General features: G+C 37.2%; 1 protein-coding gene across 1 annotated transcript in view; it reads left to right on the top strand.

Moving 5' to 3' along the window:
* LOC137972818 (uncharacterized) overlaps positions 1-22500 on the top strand; it is an 83580-nt gene that overhangs the window by 44016 nt on the left and 17064 nt on the right. Inside the window, exons 9-16 of the mRNA XM_068819526.1 lie at positions 1487-1977; positions 3194-3340; positions 10743-10813; positions 11688-11791; positions 12352-12431; positions 13518-13824; positions 18411-18719; positions 19995-20127. Of these exons, the coding sequence (XP_068675627.1) occupies positions 1487-1977; positions 3194-3340; positions 10743-10813; positions 11688-11791; positions 12352-12431; positions 13518-13824; positions 18411-18719; positions 19995-20127 (1642 nt within the window). The remainder of the gene's footprint in view (positions 1-1486; positions 1978-3193; positions 3341-10742; positions 10814-11687; positions 11792-12351; positions 12432-13517; positions 13825-18410; positions 18720-19994; positions 20128-22500) is intronic.

The raw sequence follows: 22500 nt of genomic DNA, 5'->3' as shown, positions 1-22500 counted from the left end.
GTTTACAAGTTTAACAATAATAATAATGATGATGATAACAGTAACTATAACTCAATTGACATTGGCCCACACAAAGACTGAGAAAAACTCTGACCAGGGTAGGAATTGAACCGCCGCGACCTTCGGGTTAGATCACCGCTGCTCTACCGACTGAGCTACAAGGTCAGACGGGAGCAGGCCGTGGGAACAGAGAATGCTCCAACCTCGTTCCCAGGGTCCTCTCTCTTCCTTCAGAGGACCCTAGGAACGAGGTTGAGAATGCTCAATCAAGTACTAGATATTCCAGCCACACGAAAGGTTAGTGAATTTGTAGGACACTCTGCAAGCAGAGCCTGCTCGAAATATGAGAGCCTGCTAGAAAAATCTTCTACTAAATATCCTTTGCCTTTTGACTAGTTTTTAATTTCCACAAATTTCCAATAATTCTGTGAAACTTTCTGTGATGTCAATAACACTTTTCAGATAATGAAAAATATTATATCGTGGAAGACTGGATCTTCCTTTGAGATACATAAATACAATTCAAGCATGAATATTTCACTTTGCTTTAAATTCCCATAATTCCAAATAAGTAAAAAAAAATTGAGAGTACTGGAAACCCTATCATTACCATGGAACTTAAATCTGCATATTAAAACTTTTCCTTTCACTAAATCTTTGTAAAAGTACCAATAACAGAAATGCCATGAATATGTCCAACTAAATTCTGAGTGGATAGAAAAAACTATCTTAAAATGCATCAACGGACAAAGTTCATTTGAATTACATGTAAAATACCTAATTAGTCTTCAATTAGCTTGTGAAATATTCGCATGTCGTGGAATCGCAGAAACTGCAAGCAAGTTCACATTGTCAATGGAAAGTGTTGCTCCAGTGAAAAGGCTATGAATCCTGTGCACTGGTAAAAAGCAAGAAGTTCCATTCCTTTCAAACATAGTGGCATGCCACACTGGCAGCGTCTTCAAAGTGCCAAGGCATTGTTTTCGTGGGTGTTTTTTGAACCACCAAACAAAAGCAAAGTAGTGTCCCTTTCCATTCCATTTAAGTGTAATTTATGTAAAATGTAATAGTCAACAATTCCAGGAGACAGAAGTGAAGTGGAACTGACACTACCATCACCAGCATGCTACGAAGCTAGAATTCGTGCAGTCCTCAAATTACTGCACTCACCCTTGGAGCCAAGTCTCTCAGTTCCTAATAACAGGGATGTAAATTTCTTGACAGTTAGGGGGATATCATCCAAACAAATGTTAGTGTTGTCTGGGTACATTGCTCTGTATGCCTGAAACAGTCCACCAATGTACTCTGGCTTCAGCAATTCTGATTCATAACTTGTTGGGGCTTGAATGTCTCTATTGTCATACCATAACACTCCAGAAAAACTCTCCATTTCAGAAAATTTGTACTAAGAATGAAGCATGTTCTCTGTCCTTGAAACTTTGTCTTTTCCTCTATGAAAGATGGGTAAAAATGTATCTTGTTGCAGGGTGGGTAGATTTCCTGAAGAAAAGGCGTAAGTGGCTGGTTTTAGCCGTCCGCCTTTTTACATTTTCTTTGAAGTGGCAAATGGCCAATGTTATAGAAAAGTATCTTACAAAGCGCCGAAACCGGTCATCGAACTCGACAGAGGGTGAGAATGACTCTCCGGACAGGACAAAGGCAAAAAATCAAGGCACGAGCGACAAAGAAGAAGAAGCTAGCGTGGATGAAGTCTTGGCAGTACTGAACATGTCGGAGAGTGTGAGTGAAATGTTAAATCAAATCCTAGAGAAGCTTCAGAAACTTGATAAAATAGAAAGTTCTTTGGACAATATTGAAGGCAAGTTACAGAATTTAGAATCGAGGACACAGCGACTTGAAGAATCTGAAAGTACAGCCAAACAAGAATTAAATGATTTGAAGGAAGGATTAAAGAATGTCAATTTCAAGCTTAAAGACAAAATGGAGTCTATGGAAAACAAGCAAGGGAGAAACACGGCAAATTTGAGTCAAAAGATAAAAGAACCTTGAAGAACAAGCGAAGAGTCTGCACAATAAAAATCTATATTTAGAAGCCTACTCGAGGCGTGTAAACATTAAGTTTATGAACATACAAGAGACAAGAAGAGGGGCGCATCAGAGGGAAGATACAGAGGGAACACTCCGTCGCTTCTTAGAACAAGAACTTGGTTATGAAGATGCAAAAAGGGTCGAAATTCAACGTGTTCATCGGATCGGCAAAGGGAAAAATGGAGGATCACGGCCCATACTCGCCCGCTTTTTGCGGTACAAAGACTGTGAGGACATCTTAGCTTCGGGCCGCCGGCTTCGTGGCACTAATTTTCAAATGTTTAAAGATTTACCAACTGAGATCATTGACAGGCGAAAACCAGAAGTGGAAACATTGAAAAAGGCCAGAAGAAATGGAATGCAAGCAGCTTTCAGTTCGGCGCAACCAGATAAGTTATACATTAATGGTGAATTTTGGCCTGTTGGTAGGGAACTGGCTATAACAAGGCGGTGAGAGTCTTGAATCTGGTTTAACTAAAAGCCACACTTTAATTTTCAAATGAGTCTATGGCGGAGGCGAGGAGCAAGCCGAACGAACGGATTAGAACAAAAACGAATCAGTTGTACACTCCTAAACTCTTAATGTCCTACACTTGTTTTTATCACTGTTTGGTTGTGCATTTGTCCTTTGTTTATTTGTTAATTTTTCGTTCTACTTTTTTCTTTGACCTTATAGTTTACATCTATAGTTACTATCGCAGGTGTTCTTGGGTGGGGGTGTCCAATGTGATACTCAGAAAAAATCATAGAAAAATCGGGCCTTAAAATAGGATCCTTGAATGTTAGAGGAATAGGAGACAAGGTTAAGCGGCGTGAGATACTTAACTGGTTACGCAGGAAAAAAATGTCAATATATTTTATTCAAGAAGCCCATTGTACCGAAGACAATAAGCATGAATGGCGAGCAGAATGGGGCTATCAGGCCTTTTTCGGTTGCGGCTCAAGCAAAAGCGCTGGTGTTGCTATTCTTTTTAATAATAACTTCGATTTTCAAATTTCCAAAGCTTAAACTGATCCCGAGGGGCGCTTTATAATATGTGACTTAATTACCAGTGGAAAAAAACTGACCTTAGCAAATATATATGCACCAAATGAAGATGATCCTTTTTTCACTTCGATCTTTGACCACTTGTTTGATTTCCAGTGCGAAGATATAATTCTAGGAGGTGACTATAATTTAGTGCTTAGTGTTGAAAAGGATAAAAAAGGTGGTATGAGTAGGACTCATAAGAAGTCATTGGAAATCATCAACAACTATTGCGAAAGCTTAGATTTAGTCTATGTTTGGAGAGTATTAAACCCAGAACTTTTTAAATTTACGTGGCGACAAAGAAAACCGGAAGTTTACTGCAGACTTGATTTTTTTTCTGGTAAGTCAAGGAATACTCTGTAACATAATCAAAGCAGATATCATTCCGGGATATAAAACGGACCATTCAATGATCGTTTTAGAAATTTCGCTACATTCTAATACTAGAGGTAGAGGATTCTGGAAACTTAACACCTCCTTTTTAATTGAAACAGAATATATTAATCAAATCAAATTGATTATACAACAAACCAAAGATGAATACAGGGAAGATGAGTTTATTAACCCTAATCTGCTCTGGGAGATGATTAAAATGAAGGTTAGAGAGGAATCGATAAAATTTGGAGCCTCCAAGAAAAAGAAAATAAACGAGTTAGAAGAAATTGAGCAATCACTTGCAAAATTGGAACAAGATTTAAGTGATATGCATATTAATGATTCTCGAAAACAAAAAATATGGACCGAGCTTGAAGCAAAGAAAGAATAATTAGAATCATTAATCGAATATAAAACAAAAGGGGCAATTATCAGATCGAAATCATGATGGTATAATGAAGGTGAAAAAAATACCAAATATTTTCTTAATCTGGAAAAGAGACATTGCAAGCAAGGAACAATTACTCAACTTAAAGTCAGTGAAAAGGATTTTGCAGATACAGACAAAGAAATTCTGAATGAGTGTGAGTCTTTTTATCAAACTCTTTACAGTTCCAAAACCAATAACGAGAAATCTAGTAACGTTTTTTCCCACCACAGCAAAATCAAAATTATTTGACCAATGCGGAACAACTTGTTTGCGAAGGCTTGTTGAATAGGGAAGAATGTCTGCAAGCGCTAAACAGTATGAATTCGGCAAAAACGCCAGGAACAGATGGCCTCCCTTGCGAATTTTACAAGATTTTTTGGAATGATTTGATTGATATCTTGGTAAGTTATTTTAACTATTCGTATGAAACAGGAACACTTTCAGTATCGCAAAGACGCGGAATTGTTAAACTTATTCCTAAAAAGGACGCGGATCTCAGTCTAATTAAAAATTGGCGACCCTTGACATTACTTAACTGTGACTACAAGATTGCAACAAAAGCCATAGCAAACTTACGAAACTTATCTCTGATGATCAGACAGGTTTTATTAAGAATAGATTTATTGGTGAAAATATCCTTTTAATTGATAGTGTTATTAGATACACGGCAGCGAGGAATATTCCCGGACTTCTTCTTTTCCTTGATTTCGAGAAAGCATTTGATACGTTAGGGTGGACTTTCATTCAAAAGACTTTAGAGTATTTTGGCTATGGCCCACAACTTCTAAAATGGATTAACATTTTTTACTGTAACATTGAAAGCTGTATTTTGAACAATGGTTGGGCGAGCAATTTCTTTAAACCGACTAGAGGAGTTAGGCAGGGCTGCCCTTTGTCGCCATACTTATTTGTTTTATCGGTAGAAGTAATGGCCGAAGCCTTTCGAAAAAATGAAAAAGTTAGAGGAATAACTGTGAAGGCAAAAAATATTAAGTTGAGCCAATATGCAGATGACACCACGCTAATCTTGGACGGTTCTATAGAATCCCTTAAAGAATCTTTAAGACTATTAGATCTTTTTGGGGAGGTATCTGGTCTCCGACTCAACTGTGGTAAAACAGAAGCTCTATGGATCGGTTCAAAGGTAAACAATGATCTTAAACTCTGTCCTGAAAATAATTTTAAATGGCTTAAAGAAAAGTTAAAGCTCTTGGTTTTTGGTTTTCGTCGGATTCAAATACAACAGTTTCTCATAATTACATAGATAAAGTGGAAAAGGTGAAAGCGATGTTAAGTTGTTGGAAATTTCGTAGACGTAGTCTGCTTGGGAAAATTACAGTCATTAAAAGTCTTGCGGTATCACAATTGGTGTATATACTTGCGCCACTTCAAACAGACCATAAAGCAATTAAAGAGATAAACGTGCTCTTTTATAAATTTTTATGGGACGGAAAAGGGGATAAAATAAAAAGAAATGTCATGATAAACGATTTTTTTGAAGGAGGACTTAAAATGATTGATATAGAGTCTTTTAATAAATCTCTTAAATCATCTTGGATTAAAAATATCTTGATCCTGAAAATAGTAGTAGCTGGAAGTCATTTTTTGATTTAGAACTTCAGACACATGGAGGAAAGACGACATTTTAAGGAAACCTTTCTAGGAAGGACGCGTGCTGTTTCATTGGGGTCTCAGACCCTTTCATCAAAGAAATTCTTGAAATTTGGTGTGAAGCTTCCTTCACCGAAAACTTGACATCCGAAGCACAGTTTTTATCTTCACCTCTATGGTATAACTCATATAAAAATTGGAAATAGACCAGTTTTTTTTTTCAAAGAATGGTCCCTTAAAGGTATAACCGAAGTTAAGCACATCCGAAATGATTCCTTTGAGTTTTTATCTTTGACTGCTTTTCAAGACAAATTTAACCTTCAAGTTCCTCCCTTAAGTTATTACGGAATAATTTCGGCAACTAATTCTCTCCGTAGGCAAAGTGAAAGGACTAATGCTAGTTATGAGAGCTTCCTTTCAAAATTTCTAAAAAACTCAAAACCCTCTAGATTGATTTACAAGAAGTTAGTATCAATAAAAAGTGAGCTACCAACTCTAAGTCAAGAAAAATGGCACAAAGAAATTAATCTGGAACCCGGTCACAAAGTCAACTGGAAAGCAGCCTATGTCTTGGCCTTTACATGTACCAAGAGTTCAAAACTCATACTTTTTAATTTTAAATTCCTACATCGAAGACTTTCAACTAATAGTTTTCTTAAGAAAATAGGACGTATAGATAATGAGAAATGCACCTTCTGTCAATATGGTAAAGAAAGCCTCTTTCATTTATTTTGGGAATGAAGCAGAAGCCGTTGTTTTTGGAATCATGTTTTTTCATGGATGCAGGCCTTTAAATTGTTAGTAAAGAATATGCTTTTCAGGTAGATACTTGCTTGAGACTGAGGCCAGATACCTCTAAATACAATTTGCAAATTAATTTTTGTTTTTTGACAAGCAAACATCTCATCTGGCTTTGTAAAGTTAAAGAACAAAAGCCAATTTTCGAAGAATACTTACGGCATCTACAATATATTCATCAAGTAGAGAAGGAAGATACAACAACGCGAAAGAAATGGGAACCGCTATTGCTTCAAAAATAAATAAATAAATACAGAATCCAGCACCTTGTTCTCCAACTGTACAGGCAATTCCGATCTTGTAGAGTATAATAAATTGGTCGCTCCTCTCAAAACAAGAGAACCTCCTCCTTTTATTTTATCTTTCTCTATTATGTAAACATATTCCGTGTTTGTGGGTGTGTGTGTGGGTGTGAGTGTGTTTGTGGGGGGAGGCGTGTTTGTGCTTTCAAAACATGTAAGGTGATAATAACAATAAAAATAATAATAATAATAATAATAATAAATAATAAAAAAAGATTTCCTGAAGAGGGAAGGAGGAAGCGCTCCTTCAGAAAGTCTCTCATAAATTTAATCTCAACTGAACGTTCAAATGAAAACAACCAAAATCCAAACACAGGTCCATAATCCAACAATACTTTTCGAAGGTGGCAGTGTAGATGCATGTTGCATGTCAAGAACTTTTTACCATACAATGTTCCATGCCCATACAAAAATTAACTAACAAAGCATCTGCTTTTGAAATCTCCTGCTTGCTTAGCACAGGCTGGCAAAGAATCTTACATGCAAGGACGAACCTCTCCCAGACTTGAAGGTGACGGTCTGGAAGAATTCCATACAGTGAGTACATGGAAAATGTCAAAGTCCAGTTTTTCCATTCTTCTGCAGTAAAATTCCGATGGTTTGATGCAATGTTTTTGGGGATTCGCCCGATTGATGTTGCTGTATTTAATTCTTCGCTTTTCCTTCCGCTCTCCTTCAGCTGCTCCTTGCTAAGTATATTTTCAGTCCAAAGTTTAAAAACATACTTAGCAGTTCCAAGAAATAGGTTGTGCATGGGATCAATAATATGAAAGCGAACACAGTCAAAGTACTCCAACTTGGTAAGTGCAGACAGATGAACCCCATACATTCGTGACAATCTAGTATACTCTGCTTTGCTTTTAGCTGTAAGTAGCTTCTCACAGTTTCTTTTGTGAGTTAATCCATTGCGCTCTGGCCATGAAAGGCGATCACTGAATCCTGAAAAATCTTTCTTTTCTCTGAAACCTCCTTGAAAAAACTTGAAACATTTCGAGCAGGCTCTGCTTGCAGAGTGTCCAACAAAGCCACAGACTTTTCGTGTGGCTGGAATATCTGCAGCAACACAAAGAAGAGCAGCAACAACTCTAAGAGCTACTGTTGACAGACTCGTTTTGAGCCGGATTCCTTTCCACAAACCATTCAGTTCATTCACACAGGTATCTAGAAAGGTGTAGAGTTTTGGTTCGGAGTCAAGTGATGGAATGAGACCACCAAGGAGGACATTTTCAAATTTATTTTCGACTGTAACTGCGGTCTTCATCAGAGTGACTAAAATATGCTGTTTGAGAGTAATATGCTAAAACTAAAATAAGAAGTTACTTTATCCCCTAGGGATATCCATTCTTCATAACCTACAATCCCGGTCAAAAGACTTTGGGACACTTGTCAAATTTTGGGCAAAAAGTAGAGAATTTACTGCACATGCTTCCATCGTTATATGAGCAACGCGTGCTCTTCTTTCGCTGCCTTTTTTTGCGCCCCCCTTCCCCCAAACAATAGGGAGCTTAAGCACGCACGTTTTTGAGACACAGACGGCAACCGGAAGAGAACATTTCGCATGCCAGGACAGTGGTGTCTCCCAGATTTTTATACTAATCTTTTCTAATAGAGAAAAGATACTTAGCAATGTAAATGTGGTTGTGTGAACACAAGTTAAAAGGGAAAACAACTCACTTCCGGTTGCCGTCCGCGTCTCAAAAACGCGCTTGCTCAAGCTCCCTAATGTTGAAACATGCGAGCGATCAATGAACGGATCTTGATTTAGGAGACCGTAAAAAATCACCATTGTAATAGGGGGAGGGGGAAAAGCGGGAATTGTCCCAACAGTTTTGACCAGGATTGTAGGACCAAGAGTCTACACTCGGTCTATACGCAACAAATCAAAAACATTTCTCAAATGTCTAAATTAAACTGAGAAAAATTTGTTTCTGCAACAATGTTCCTTACAGTTCAGCCAGGCCTTTTCAGTTCTGTACTCAGAAACCGCGCCTCTGAATGGCGGGGAGGATCATGTTGAGTTTGTCACGATAAAATAACCTTACACCCTTTCCTACGCATAATTGTCATTTTACTGAATTGCTATCTCGTGAAACTACAGTATCTACAGTAGAAAGACATTAAAACCACAGCCTCAGCGTCATGGATCAGCTGGTTGCGAAGCACACAACTAAAATATTCTGGAAGTGCCCTGATGGTCAAAGTGCTATAAGCTACTCAGGTAAGTCCCATGATTAGAAACTAAACACGACCAAAATAGTATATATTAGAAGACGTAAACAGCTTACCGGTGTTGTCAGCAAAAGAAGCATCTGTTAGAGTCTAAATTCCGTCTTCGTCTGAGTCCAATTTCTCGCTGTCATCTTCCTCAGCGGGCAGCCAAACTAGACGACGTCCCTTTCGGGCTCGACATGGGGTTCTTATATGACGACGGTACGACAATGAATGTGAAAACGATTTTCTGCATGTATCGCATTTGTTCGCAAGAAGATCACCTGAGATTGGTGTTTCGAAAATAGAACAAGATGAAGACTCGAAATCGTAGACACAAGACATGTCGGATGCTCGAAAACAAGAAAAAAGCGGTATCTCTGTTTAAAAAAATGAATGGCATGACAGAATATGACGTCGTGGTTTTCATTACAATCAGCCAATCAGATATCACAATGAACCCATTCAAGCGACTCAACGTCACGTGCTGTCAGTTGTCGTAGCAGTTGATGCGAAGTTTGTTGTTTGTGTTATCTTGCTTGTGTTCTTGACCATGGATTTATCGAATGCTCTTCAAGAACGACAAGTCGTGTTGTTTGAGGCTATGAATCGAAGACTCGAGTCTATTCAAGAGGGACAAAAGAATCTTGAAGAGACGAATGCAGCTCTTAGAAAAAAAAAATGATTTCCTAAAAACGCAACTTGAACGTCAGCAACCAACAAACCAAAGCAGACGATGTAAAAGAAAGCAATAGTGGACAAGTGTGGAGATTCCAAGCGATCTAGGTGTAAGTACTTGGCTCTCTTCATTGTTCTGTTGGAGTGTGTCTGTGTATTAAAATTTACAGAGCTGACAAATTTTACGTCAGTTCACCTTAAATCTTTACGTGCACGTGTCTTCTAGCAAACCGCCATTGTTCATGTTTATTCCCACTTAAGTGGGTTGTGGCATGCTTACTCTTGTCCTCTTTTGCACTTTTAATTAATGCTACCCGTGACTACTTTTGAAACCTTTGATCACTATTATCCGAATCTTCCGCGTATCTTTGGAAATAAAGGAATAGTTTGCGTAATTCGTCGTTTCTTAAGGCTGCTTCAACCGTGACAAAATGTTTCGATTACTTCTCCAAATCTTCTGACAGATTCGTGTAAGTTTCGTTTTCGTTTCCCGTATCACCATGTGAAACAATCCCCCAGTGGTGATGGAAACTATAATGGTGCGGCACTGTTTCTTTATAAACTTACCGGTAACTCCCTTTCAATATGTAAGCAATGGCCTACTGTGAATGCATGTGAGTTTAACTTGGTATTCTGTAGCGCTAAGCCATCGTCGGAGCAAAAGAAATATCCTAATTTAGGGGGGTCTAAAACACAGGTCACATTCCACAGGTCAAGACTAGGAGTCTCTGCTCCAGTGACGAACACCTAAGCCAAACATTTCCCTTAGACCTTAAACAACATTTGTTGTAGAGTGATTAGGGTAGGAGACACTTTTGGTGTTGTTTCAAAATAATTATTGTCTGTATCACAGTGCCATGTACCCTGACCTGTTGAATGTGACCTGTGTTTTAGACCCACCGTTCTGATTTGCTATCTATTGCCGCTACACCATGGCCATTAAGTGTATTTCTTGCAAATTATATGTATGAAAGTTGTTTCATAGACATTTTGCCCTGGTACTATTGAGACTATTTACAGTTTTACATGTTCCAGCACTTGGTAATGTCCTTCTCTAGTTGTGGCTGTTTCTGCTGAAGTGGCTTCATACACCAGTAACCTTTTTAAGTGCTCAACCAACTGAGCCACCACTGCACGATGAAGAAACGAATCACTGTTTAGTAACTGATGTTATACAACAAAACATCGTGAAACGCAAATAATCCACGTCTCTCTCTGTGAATGCTGTTAATTATGACGTAACAATTCGTTTGTCTTGCAGAAGCGATTTCGCTTTATCTACAAGAAGATTGTGGAAAAGAAAATGACTCGAGGCTTCATTGTTACTGAGGAGTAAGTGAATACTTTGCCACCTCTGTTGTTAGTTTTACTCTTAATTGCACTATTTTGAACCCTGCAAAAACCAGCTGGAGATAGTCAATTACCACGTTGAATACCTTAGCTCATGGCACCAGTGTTTCTGTCAGAAAATTTTATTTAAGGACCAAAGTGGCCTCTAAAGACCTTTTCTAGGAGCCAATTTTTTGCTATTGAGACCTTTGAAACTGAATGATCTAATGAGCATCATTTTTTGTCTGTTTTGGGAAACATTTTGTTGTGAAAACCAATTTTAAATTGAAAAATGGATGAATTTTGCAGTATTACCTGACTGTTAAGGTTGTAAAGCTGATAAGGCACAGATTACAACTTGGCATTCCTGCAATGTTGCGGTTTGGTGGAAACACTGTCTTCGAATGTATTGGGATAATTATTCATTCACAAGTGTAATTTAAGTTTATAATAAAGAATTGGTCTTCCAGGACGTGCACTGAGGTACCCTATGTTACCATTAAATTTATAGGAAATGATTTAATATTATAAATCAGGGCTTCTGATAGGGTGCGATGAAAAAATGCAAATTCTGCGAAATTTGCAGGGCAGATGATGCGATTAGAAAGGCCAATTATGCAATGAATATTGTAAATTATGCGATTTTTTTCTGAGCAATTTTAAGCTTGTTTTTCAAGGTTTCAGGATAAAAAAAAACGCTTTTTTACTGCCCTAAAGACATTTTGAACAAAAGGGAACAGTAATTATGAATCTGGATCGACATTAGTTGGGACAAGTAGAAAAAATGACCCGTGATTTGAGGTCGATTGTGCGAAATCGCACCATCGTGTAATATCAGATGGCCTGTATAAATATATTTGTAAACATTTATTTACAGCCCGCTGTCAGAGAGAAATCAATCACTCTTTCAAAAAATACAAGAGATCCTAAGGAAAAAGCATGGTGGTGAGAACTGTCCTTGGACAGACTTGCAGATGGAAGGTTTGCATACATGTAACTTAAGCAGCCTGTAGCTTCTCTCTGATTGATTGTTATAGGTGCAAGGTGACAGGTTTAGTGCAGTGGTTTGCGTGCAGTTGTTCTAGGTTAAAATCCTGCTCTGACCATTGCTCAGATATGTCTTCGGTGGTCCCAATCTCAACTCTTTCATGCTTCAATAGCCAACTGGTTGCCTCCTGCCAGTTGGGTTTCTTAATGCTGTCACGTTTATTTGAAATTACATTGTTTAGCGAACACCCCAATCTTGTAACAATCAATCAAGAGCTGTTTTGTTTATTGTTTTGATGGGTCCCACTAAAAGAATGTTGGAATCTGTTTCACTGGTGCTGTAAAATTGTGTATCATTGACAGTTGCCTAGATGGTCCAGGTTTAAGTAAACAAACCATAACTGAAGCTTTCTTTGTTTTTCTATGTACAATATTTTTTCGTTAAGATACTGGAGCTTCTGTCTTGAAAAGGTTTTTACCTGTAGTTGGCCATTATCAGGAAAGAAAACAACACTTGATATGCACTCATTCTTTTTGCTTTTTTACTTGAACAGCCCAGTTCAATCGATACTTCAAAACGGTCAAGGAACGAAATCATTGGATTGAAAGTGGAACCAATGACAAGCATAAAGAGGTTTGCCGCAGAACTAGGCGGCTCTCAAGTGTGAGTTACTTCTTGATGTATGAATCTGCTGCTTGAGACCAAACTGAGTAATTATGCTTTGTTGCTCTCAGCATTGTTATAGTTTTTGTTGTATACTCTCCAGAGCTGCAGAGTTTGCTGATAATTACATTTAGTATAAATACACAGGTGATTATACAAAATCGCGCGCTCTCACTGGCTCGCTATCTCGGATTATCAGCAGATAATCACCTCGACGGACAAAATGGTTGCCAGTAGTCGTTTTGCCACTGTAAGTGAAGATGATTTCGCGTTGAAATGTTTTCTTTTCTCTTTTTTGAAATAATCACCTGTCTATTTATACTAAAACAATTATTTGCGTCAGGCTCAGTGATTATTGGTGAATATCCATTCACCAATAATCACTTCGCCTTCGGCGAATGATTGTTAAATACAATATTCATATCCAAGTGTATGGAAGAATTTTGAAATGAATGTGAAGCATGAATTTTGCAACATTTTAGCATGTTACACATGTATCTAATATGATTTTAATCAAATAAATCCCTTAAAATTAACCACTTCAACTGGGTTTGAAAGTAGCATTGTAGGGTCACAGTTTCAAACACATTGAAGTCATGCATCTTCTTTCTGCTACAGATGCGCTGAAAGACTGTGGAGATCATGCTTTACATTCATGTTCGGATGAATAAATGAGGCAATGGATGGAATTGGATTTTAAAAATGAACTTAACATGTTGGGTTTTCCAGCATATAAAAATTGCTGCCAAATACACAGTGCATAAATTGGCCTAAACTCTGTGTTTTCAAAAATGGTGAATATTGACTTTTATCAGTACGTTATTGGGTTTTTGGACTGACTTCTTCCCGGATCCTGGTACTAGTGTTAGCAATAATTGACTCCTCCACCTACTCCTACTACCAATGTTCAAAGCATTATTACTCCTCTAAATAATCCTCATATCTTAATAAACCCTATCATGCATTTGAATAAAGCCCAGCTAGCCTTGTTTACTTTTGTTCATCCTGTCTGTTATTTGTATATGACAGTTTCCTTTTTGTGTTTCCACTAAATAGAAATTGGAGAGGCGTCTGTCGGGATATGAAAGGATTAAAGAAAAGCTAACACTGCAAGAGAAAAAGAGCTATGATGATGTCCTGTATTTAGAATATATAAGCAGTGAGGAGTCTGATTATGAAGAACAAGAAGACCCCATAACTGGGGAAACTGTAAAAAGATTAGTAGGTTATGCCACAAGAAAGCTGCCATGGGAGAGGACAAGGCTAACAAATTTAAAATGTAAATTAGACAAGGTCCATGCACAAAATTTAACTCTTCATGCCAGGCAGCTTCTCAAACCAAGACATGTTGGACGAGTTTCAAGTAGGTCCAGTCCTGAGGGCCCTTCATAGGCAGTACGGCAACGTCCGGCAGACGAATGATGGTCCTCATTTTCTAAATGTTTGAGTTACAGCATAGTAATTTCTTAATGTTTCCTTTCTAGCCATTACATTCCTAGGTCTTATTTTGTACATTTCCAGTATTACTTGACTGTTACTGTTTTGGGTAATTTTCGTTACTGTTTTACAACACTGGTGCTTGAAAATAAAAGAGTTTATGAAATTGTCTGTTTTTACTGCGAGGCCGGTTTGGACTGCTGTAGCAGTATGAGTGTATATGAAATTGGATTTCCCAGTGAAAATTAAAGTGACTGCCGCTATACCTGACAAAATGGCTACATTATAGCTAACAAGACTGGTAAAATCTGCAAGACAATTCAGAGTATGTTAACTGAACATATGCTGAAATTGCAGTCTGGAATTTGCATAATTACTATAAGAAATATTGGACACTGACTTATTTGAACGTCAAAAGACGTTCACTAAAAACTTGATAAAGACATTTCGACCGAAATCTTCGGTCATTCTCGGTTTGAGTTTCACAAAAAAGCGACAGCTTATTCAACGGTTCATATTTGCGTATGTGCTTGACCAAAAGTACAGCTGTACACGTGATCTCTGCGCGATGCGAGGAACATTATGCAAGTGAAATTCCTGACATTTATGTTTCACTTCCATAACGCTCCTTGCGACGCGCAGAATACACGTTTACTTGCAGTCATGCACATACGCAAATGTGAACCGTTGAAAGAAGTCAAGTTCACACCAAGGAAGACCGAAGGTTTTCGGTCGAAATGTGTTTATCAACTTTTTAGTGAACGTCGTTTAACGTTCAAATAAGTCAGTTTCCAACATTTCTTATAGTGTCTGAACATAATCTACTTTTATCCCGATTGAAAAAAATGGCCATGAAATTTGGGAAGAATCAAGCGTGGTCAAAAACCAAAATTTGAATTGATTTACGTTAACTTGTTAATTTCAATTTACAGTGTCCCCGATTAGTGCTCTACAGCCCTAGAAGATTAGACACTAAATAAAGTTCCTTTCCTTTCCTTTCATTGTAAAGATATGGACTTGAAGGTGTTTGCCAACCATTTACTAATGGATTAGAAAACCTAAATATATGTATTTAGAAGGCTTAATACTGACTTAAATGCGGGTCTAATTTTCCTTTAAAACAGGAAATGTAGTGACTTAAACTCGAGTATAGTTTGCCTTAAATTCAGAAAAAGTATACACTTAATGATGTGTTTAAAATACATTTGAAGCCGCTTAAACATGACTTAAATTTGAGCCTTAAGCATGTTTAAGTGGGATTTCAGTTTTTCCTTAAACATGTCTTTATGTAGATTACACGTTTACTTAAACTTCTTAAACCCAAAATTAATCCATGATTAAGTCCACTTTAAGGATGATTAAATATCTTGTTTCACCCAGTGGTTGCGAGTTGTGGTTTGTTCGTTATGTGATACGGTTTTGTCGTAGGCTACGTCCAAATACCAGGCAGCCCGGTACGGTTTTCAAATACTAGGTACCTCGGAGTCTGAAATTCGCATATGATTTTTCAGAAATTTCTCAATGATTTCTTCAAAGAGGATAAGAAATTTGTTTACAAATCTCAAGCGATTCCAAAAATTGCCCTGGCTTTGAAATAGAAGCAGCTTTCGATCTTGGGGATACAGTGAAGTCGCATTGTTGATTCACTGTTGATTTCGAATATTCGTGACGCAATGAAGCAGCTCTCTAATAAGACTCTAATGATATCCTTAGAAAACATCAATGAAACTGCCCCGGAGCATTTGGTGTTTGTTCGGAAATACCAAGCGATTCGAAATAAAGGTCTTCCGATTTAGGAAACGAATTCTCCGAGCTGAAACAAAATTTAATCGATCACTGTAAATTCGTGACTCACAAGTACGGCTTTCAAAATACTAAGTACCAGGCAGACTGAAATTCGCCCTGTCTTTTTACAAAAACCTTCCATCTTTTGTGTTGAGAGTAATCAATATCCATGCAGGAATAAAGAGAGTCTGTAGTCTTACTGGATGTATTTGCAATCGAATAAATAGTTATTCTCAGTTTCAATAGCGCTTTTATCTCATCGGCCTCTTTATATTGCACAACGTTGCGTGACAAGTGGACAGCATCCGGAAGTGGACCTTTTTGGCTTTCTAAAACAGTGGTTTTACCCAAATTTTTTGGGTAAATCTTCCCTACAAGAATGATGACATTAAGCCAAACTAATGTGGTTGTGTCAAGGCATATCATAATATGAAACGAGGTTGATGTAATTAGTGTAATATACACAGGCGTTTTATTGACTTTATCATGGCTTAAACCTCTCCTGTTTTGTATGGGAATTTCAGACTGCTGGGTTCCTAGTATTTTGAAAACCGTACCTGTGAGTCGAGAATTTACCGTGATCGATTTTTTTCGGCTCGGAGAATTCGTTCCCAAAGTTAAAAGGCCTTCATTTCGAATCGCTTGGTATTTCTGAACAAGAATCAAATGCTCTGGGGCAGTTTCACTAATGTTTTCCGAGGATATTATTAAGGAGCTGCCTCAGTGCGTCACGAATATGTGTCGACATCAACATCCATTGTGACTTCACTCTATCCCCAAGCTCAACAGCTGCTTCCATTTCAAAGCCAAGGCAATTTTTGGAATCGCTTGAGGTTTGTAAACAAATGTCTTATCCTTTTTGAAGAAATCAATGAGAAATGTCGGGAAAATTATACGCGAATTTCAGACTCCCGGCTGCCGGATATGTGGACGTAGCCTATGACAAAACCACAATGAACAAACCACAACACGGAAGGGAGAAATTAAATTATGACGAGACCGGATCACCTAACGATGAAACTACATCACACAAGAGACTGAAACCACATCACATAATGATGAGACCACATCACATAATGACAAAATCACATCACGTAATGGTGAAACACATCACATAATGGTGAAACGACATCACATAATGATGAAACCACATCACATAATGGTAAAACCACATCACATAATGGCAAAACCACATCACGTAATGGTTAAACTACATCACATAATGATGAAACCACATCACATAACCATAAAACCACATCATGAAATCATGAAACCACATCACATAATAACGAATGACCACATAAGAAAGTTATTACATACAAAATGCTGCAGCCAGGCTTGTAGCAGGCGCAAAGAAACAGCAGCATGTGACACCTGTACTACAAACACTGCACTGGCTGCCAATCAGAGCCCGAATTGATTTTAAAATTCTACTTATTACATATGAGGCATTAAAATAATAATAAGGCTTCAGACTATATATTTGAAATTTTAGCAAAATACAAACCAACGCACAAACTTCGTTCCGCTGATAAGAACTGCTAATTGTACCTAGAACCAACTCTAAACATTATGGTGATAGGGCCTTTGGTGCAGCAGCCCCTAGACTCTGGAACGCTTTGCCACTAAATATTCAGAACTGTCCCTCAGTTAACTCTTTTAATGCTTATCTTTTCCGTAAATATTTTTGATTTGTAATACCTTTTTTTACTTTATTTTTTAAACATTTAAATGAGTATCATTATTATTATTTTTACTTCTGTAAAGCATTGAAATTTGTAAAATGCTATATAAATTATTATTATTATTATTATTATTATTATTATTATTATTATTATTATTATTATCATAATTAATTCAGTTCAGTTTATAATGTCATCACTTGGCTAATTTGCATATTTTAAAAACTTGAATATAACTGGAACAAAAAGACATATTTGAAAATGCTAAAGAGCATTCTTGTTCTTATACAGACTATATGTTTATGTCCTAAAATGGCTAAGATATGAGACATAGCACTTTAAGGATGGTGTCTGCTATTGTTATTGCACATATGTTCTGTGCATCTTTAGATACCTGGGTTTCCTATTACTGATGCTTACCAATACAGGGATATTTTTGTGCAGGGAAGGTAGATCTTAGTAAGGACTCTTGGTATCCAAAGACGAAATTGGGGGTAACCATGCATTTTTGAGAGATGATTAAGCTTCAAAATGAGAAAGAATGCCATACATTTCTTTGTATTTTAAAGCTTTTTACAAATCTTATTCATCAATTATCTTTGAAAAATGCATTGTTACCCGCAATTTTTGTTTTTTGGATTTCAATAACACTTGTTAAGATCCACGTTTCCTGCATAATCGTAGACCAGGCAAAAAATACCTTTGAATTAGAAGGCACCATCATTAATTGCCTGAGTGATTGTGACAAAGTAAAAATGATGATGATGATGACGACAATTTCAATGAGCCCATATTGCAATGACTTAGTGCTTGACCTTAGCATACTTAAGTCCTGGACTTGCAGGAATTGCATGTGGACTTACGTGTAAGTAAAATTGTAGAGCCACTGAAGTCACAGGACTGGTAAAACTCAATTAAAATTTGTGATTTTTAATGTTTAAAAGTTATGTTTTTCTTCATTTTTTCTTATCCCTGTAACACAAGTAATAAATCTTTAAATAAATGAACAGGAATCGTTTATTTCTTTTATTTATTTAAATTTAAGTTCCCTCAAGTGCTCCCAGTGGATTTATGGTGACTGCAAGCACTTCTACAAGTGTGACAGCATCTTGGCAGCTGCCACCCAAAGACTCCAGAAATGGAATAATCCGAGGATTTAAGTTGTTTATTAATAGGAAAGGGTCCGGTGACAAACCAGATGTTCAATTTATCGATTTTTCGAACGCTTCACTTTACACAAAGACTGTCTCTGGATTGCAAGGATCCACAGAATATGAATTGCAGGTGTTGGCCTACACTTCTGCTGGTGATGGACCGAAGAGTTCTGTTCAGTCAGTAAAAACAAAGGAAGTTGGTAAGAGTTACATAGTTTTTCGAAAGATTGACGCAGGGCAAGGACCTAGAGTTATTTTTTTGCGTTTTTTGTTCAATGTGTTTTTCTTTTTCTTCCGATAGTATACAGGTAGTAATTTATAATGGTAATAACTCAGTGGAGTGCAGTTTGGTCTGAAATGAGACTTGTGAAATCTTTATATTCAAATCATAAGTATGATTTCAGTCCAAAATCGCACCCGACACGAAGTTCAATTACCACTTTATTACATCCATTTCAAGTCGCTCAATGGGCCCTTTGCAGGATAGTGATCACATGGTACAAAAATCGCCACACTTGGACGCAAATTGCCCACTGGGACATCTAAAACAAAGAAAATTTAGATTAACTAGCTTAGTTTTAGATGTCCCAGTGCGCAATTTGCGTCCCAGTATGGCAGATTTGTACCATATGTGATCACTATCCTGCTACGGGGCCATTAATAGCTCAAACACAGGCTCTTAGTCAGTACTAATAGTTTATTGATCCAGTTGCCAGTTTATAACAAAGCGGAACGAGAAACGCTTTTACGTATCATTTTCTATGCAAAACAGGAACCTTTTAGACGTCATGTGTCAAAGGCTCAATCAAGGGTAACAAGGGAACAATATGTTCCATTTATAGGAAATTCAAGTCAGATCAAAAAACGTTTAAACATGAAATTCGCCACACAGTGTCTTTCTTTGTATCTCATTTTCTTGCAATTTGATTCGTTACTTTAAACAACCTTGAAATCTGATTGGTTGTTCGGTTTTAGTGTTCCTTTCTCATTGGCTGGGGAAAAGGTGCTATTTAGAGAAAAAAAAAGTGTAATTTGTGAATAAATCGCACTGCTGATAGCAAGGATTACCAGCGATAATACAAAATGACACTGTATGGCTGTGTTCATATCAGTTACTGAACTGAACTGAAAAATCTCCATGTTTATTAGGGGCATAAAAAACCAATAATATCTAAAGACTAGGGAAAACGTTTAAAAAAAAATGTTGCATTAGATTTCAAAGGCACATAAGCTATGTATAATGGGTGATAATGTTTCCTCAAAAGCAAATCTTATAACAGTCTCAATTCCTGCAACGCGTTCCAAATTTTTGTCGTTATTGCATGTGAAGTCATCTGCAGATATACCTGTTCATGAGAGTTAAGCGTAATTGTTCCCTTGTTTTAAACACACAGATAGTAAACGGCTTTAACGCTATCTGACGATAATGTTTGTTCTAAAAATTTTATTAAAACTATTGCATTGAAAATTGTTAGATGTCAGTGGACCAGGTTTTTCCATGGCGAGTATTCTTGGTTTTTCCGTTGGCGGTGTATCTTTGCTTGGCTTTCTACTTATTATTGGTTTTTCTTGCCATAAAAAGAGAAGGAAGAAGCGTCTTGCAAAGTGGTAAGCTTTTTTTTCTTTTAACTGGTACAGTAACTTTTAATGACTCCTAAATTGGGGTAGATAACACAATGCTTCTTTTTTAAAACTACAATAAAATAAAAATAATAATAATAATAAGAAAGAAAACCTGTTATGCCTGATTGCAAAAACTGAAATCTGCTTTATCAGGGGTATATTCTCATTGGTCATTACCCATCTGTAACAGGATGTGTAAGTTGCGTTTTGGTCAATATTAATTTTATTGAAGTGGCAAGGGCCATTTTAGGGTGCAATAAGTGCAACTTTTAGGGCGACGAAGTGCCCAGCAACTTGTATTGACTGAAAGTAGTAAATCCCAAAGAAAAAGTTACAAGTGAAACTCGTGTAGAAAAAAGAAAAGCAAGAAGAAAACGACAAAAAAAATCAAAACGAAGACGTACAGCGCTTACCAGTAGATGGGTTTCGGAGAGAGCGGTTGAAAAAATGAATATGCAACATTCCTTTACATGGTATTTTAGAAAAAAATAATTTACATAAAGTGATTTTTTTTTTTTTGACCTATAAACAAAGAGCCACCACTGAGAAAACAAAGGTGTTTAAAGTGGGCGTTGATAGTGTGATTAAAGAATTCCTAAAACTTATTAAATAAATGAAATGAAATAAATATTTATTTTTACAATGGCTGCTAAATTCTCGCGCGCTCACTGGCTAATTTTTATTGTCAATACCCAGACAGACACATGAATCTATAATTTATGCGATATTGACGTGATATTGCTCGCTTGAGATTGAAGTTTCTCGCACTTATGTCTCGCGTTCTTCTCTTGTTTGGACTTAATCTTGACCCCCCTGCCTTTTTGTTATTGTAAAAAAACTAACTGATGTCAGTTTTTCATGCATCTGTCCTGTTATTGATCGGCTATCGCCTCGTGGATCCACAGCTACTTTGACAATGTTATGAGGAAATTCATGATCAACAACAGGACAGACGCATGGAAAACTGACATCAATTTGTAAATGGAAGTGCGGATTGTAGACGACTGAGACAAGTGATCCTCGCACTTTAACCCAGTGGACAATTTAAGTATTGTCGCTTTTTGTGGAAAATTCTAATTACGGTGTTTCAATGATAAAATGATGAATATAAAACTCGTTTTTTACTCGTTAATATGTGCATGCGTAATCAACAGGTATCGCTATGACCGGGAGATGTATGCAAATTAGGGCTCGCTCACTAGCCTGTTGGCAGATTCTGGTGTTAGCAGATCGAAAACAGCGAAGAACGGCTCCGATTACTTTCAAATTTGGACGGCCGGATTTCTACATAATTACCCACTTTCAGGCCATAAAACTCAATCACGAACACCTTTTTTTCTCGACCAGCAAGTCGGAAAATCGAAATTTATTTTAGAAAATTGGCGTTACCTGCGTTTCTTTCCAAATTTGGCAGAACGGATGTTGTTATATTAGCCAATTGCCTTACAGGTCACAGGTCACTGGTCACAGGCCATTGTTTTACCAATACAGACAGTATCCTAAACATTCATAAAAACTAACCTTAGGCCTAAAAACTCTTGTTTAGGCCTAATTAAGCCTAAGGTTAGTTTTTATGAATGTTTAGGATACTTTCTGTATTGGTAAAACAATGACCTGTAACCTGTGACCTGTGTTTTGTACCTGCCGGTTTGTGCATAACATCGGTGTGACCTTTTTGACAGCCCATTGAAAAACAATAGTAAAATATTCGCGGATCCGTCGATTTCTCTGAAATTTGAAAGGATGTTGCTAACGAATAGAGAAAATTTGTTTGCAATAACTGAAAATTCCTGTGTTAAGTGTGAAAGTTCGACAAAGAGGTACATGTTAATGTAGCTAATTTGTTGCTTCCGTGGCTATTTTTGTGTTTTGATTGTTATGCATATTTTGACGGAGAATATAAAAATCATGCAAAAAATATCAATGGAAAGAACGTTAAAAAATCTTTATTTTGAGAGGTTATTTGAACATAAAAGATACAACGTCCAAGATGTCCAAGATGGCCGTGTGAAATAGCGCTCTGGCAAATTTTAATACTTTTTCAAGTTATTTTGTTTTCCTTTTAGCATATAGCTTTATACGTATACACATTTAAGTACCGGGAACATTAACATTTATCATGCCTGAGAACAATCATGCTTCTTTGAAGAAAAAAAACCAAGAGCTTAGGGAGCAACTCAACGCTCTGTCCGAAGAGATTCGTAAGCTGAAAAAACATTTTACTGATCATACTAGCTCTCCGGACCGCAGTGCACGGTCAAACAGAAGCGGCTTTGCAGTTTTACAATGATGCACATGACAAGTCTCAAACCTTCCAAGCAGATGTGAGTAAGGAACTGAAACGCCTTAGTACTTGGC

This window comes from Montipora foliosa, chromosome 10 (assembly GCF_036669935.1).
Source record: "Montipora foliosa isolate CH-2021 chromosome 10, ASM3666993v2, whole genome shotgun sequence".
NCBI lineage: Eukaryota > Metazoa > Cnidaria > Anthozoa > Scleractinia > Acroporidae > Montipora > Montipora foliosa.
Note: the sequence above shows the minus strand (reverse complement) of the source record. Positions and strands in the feature narration are given on the sequence as shown.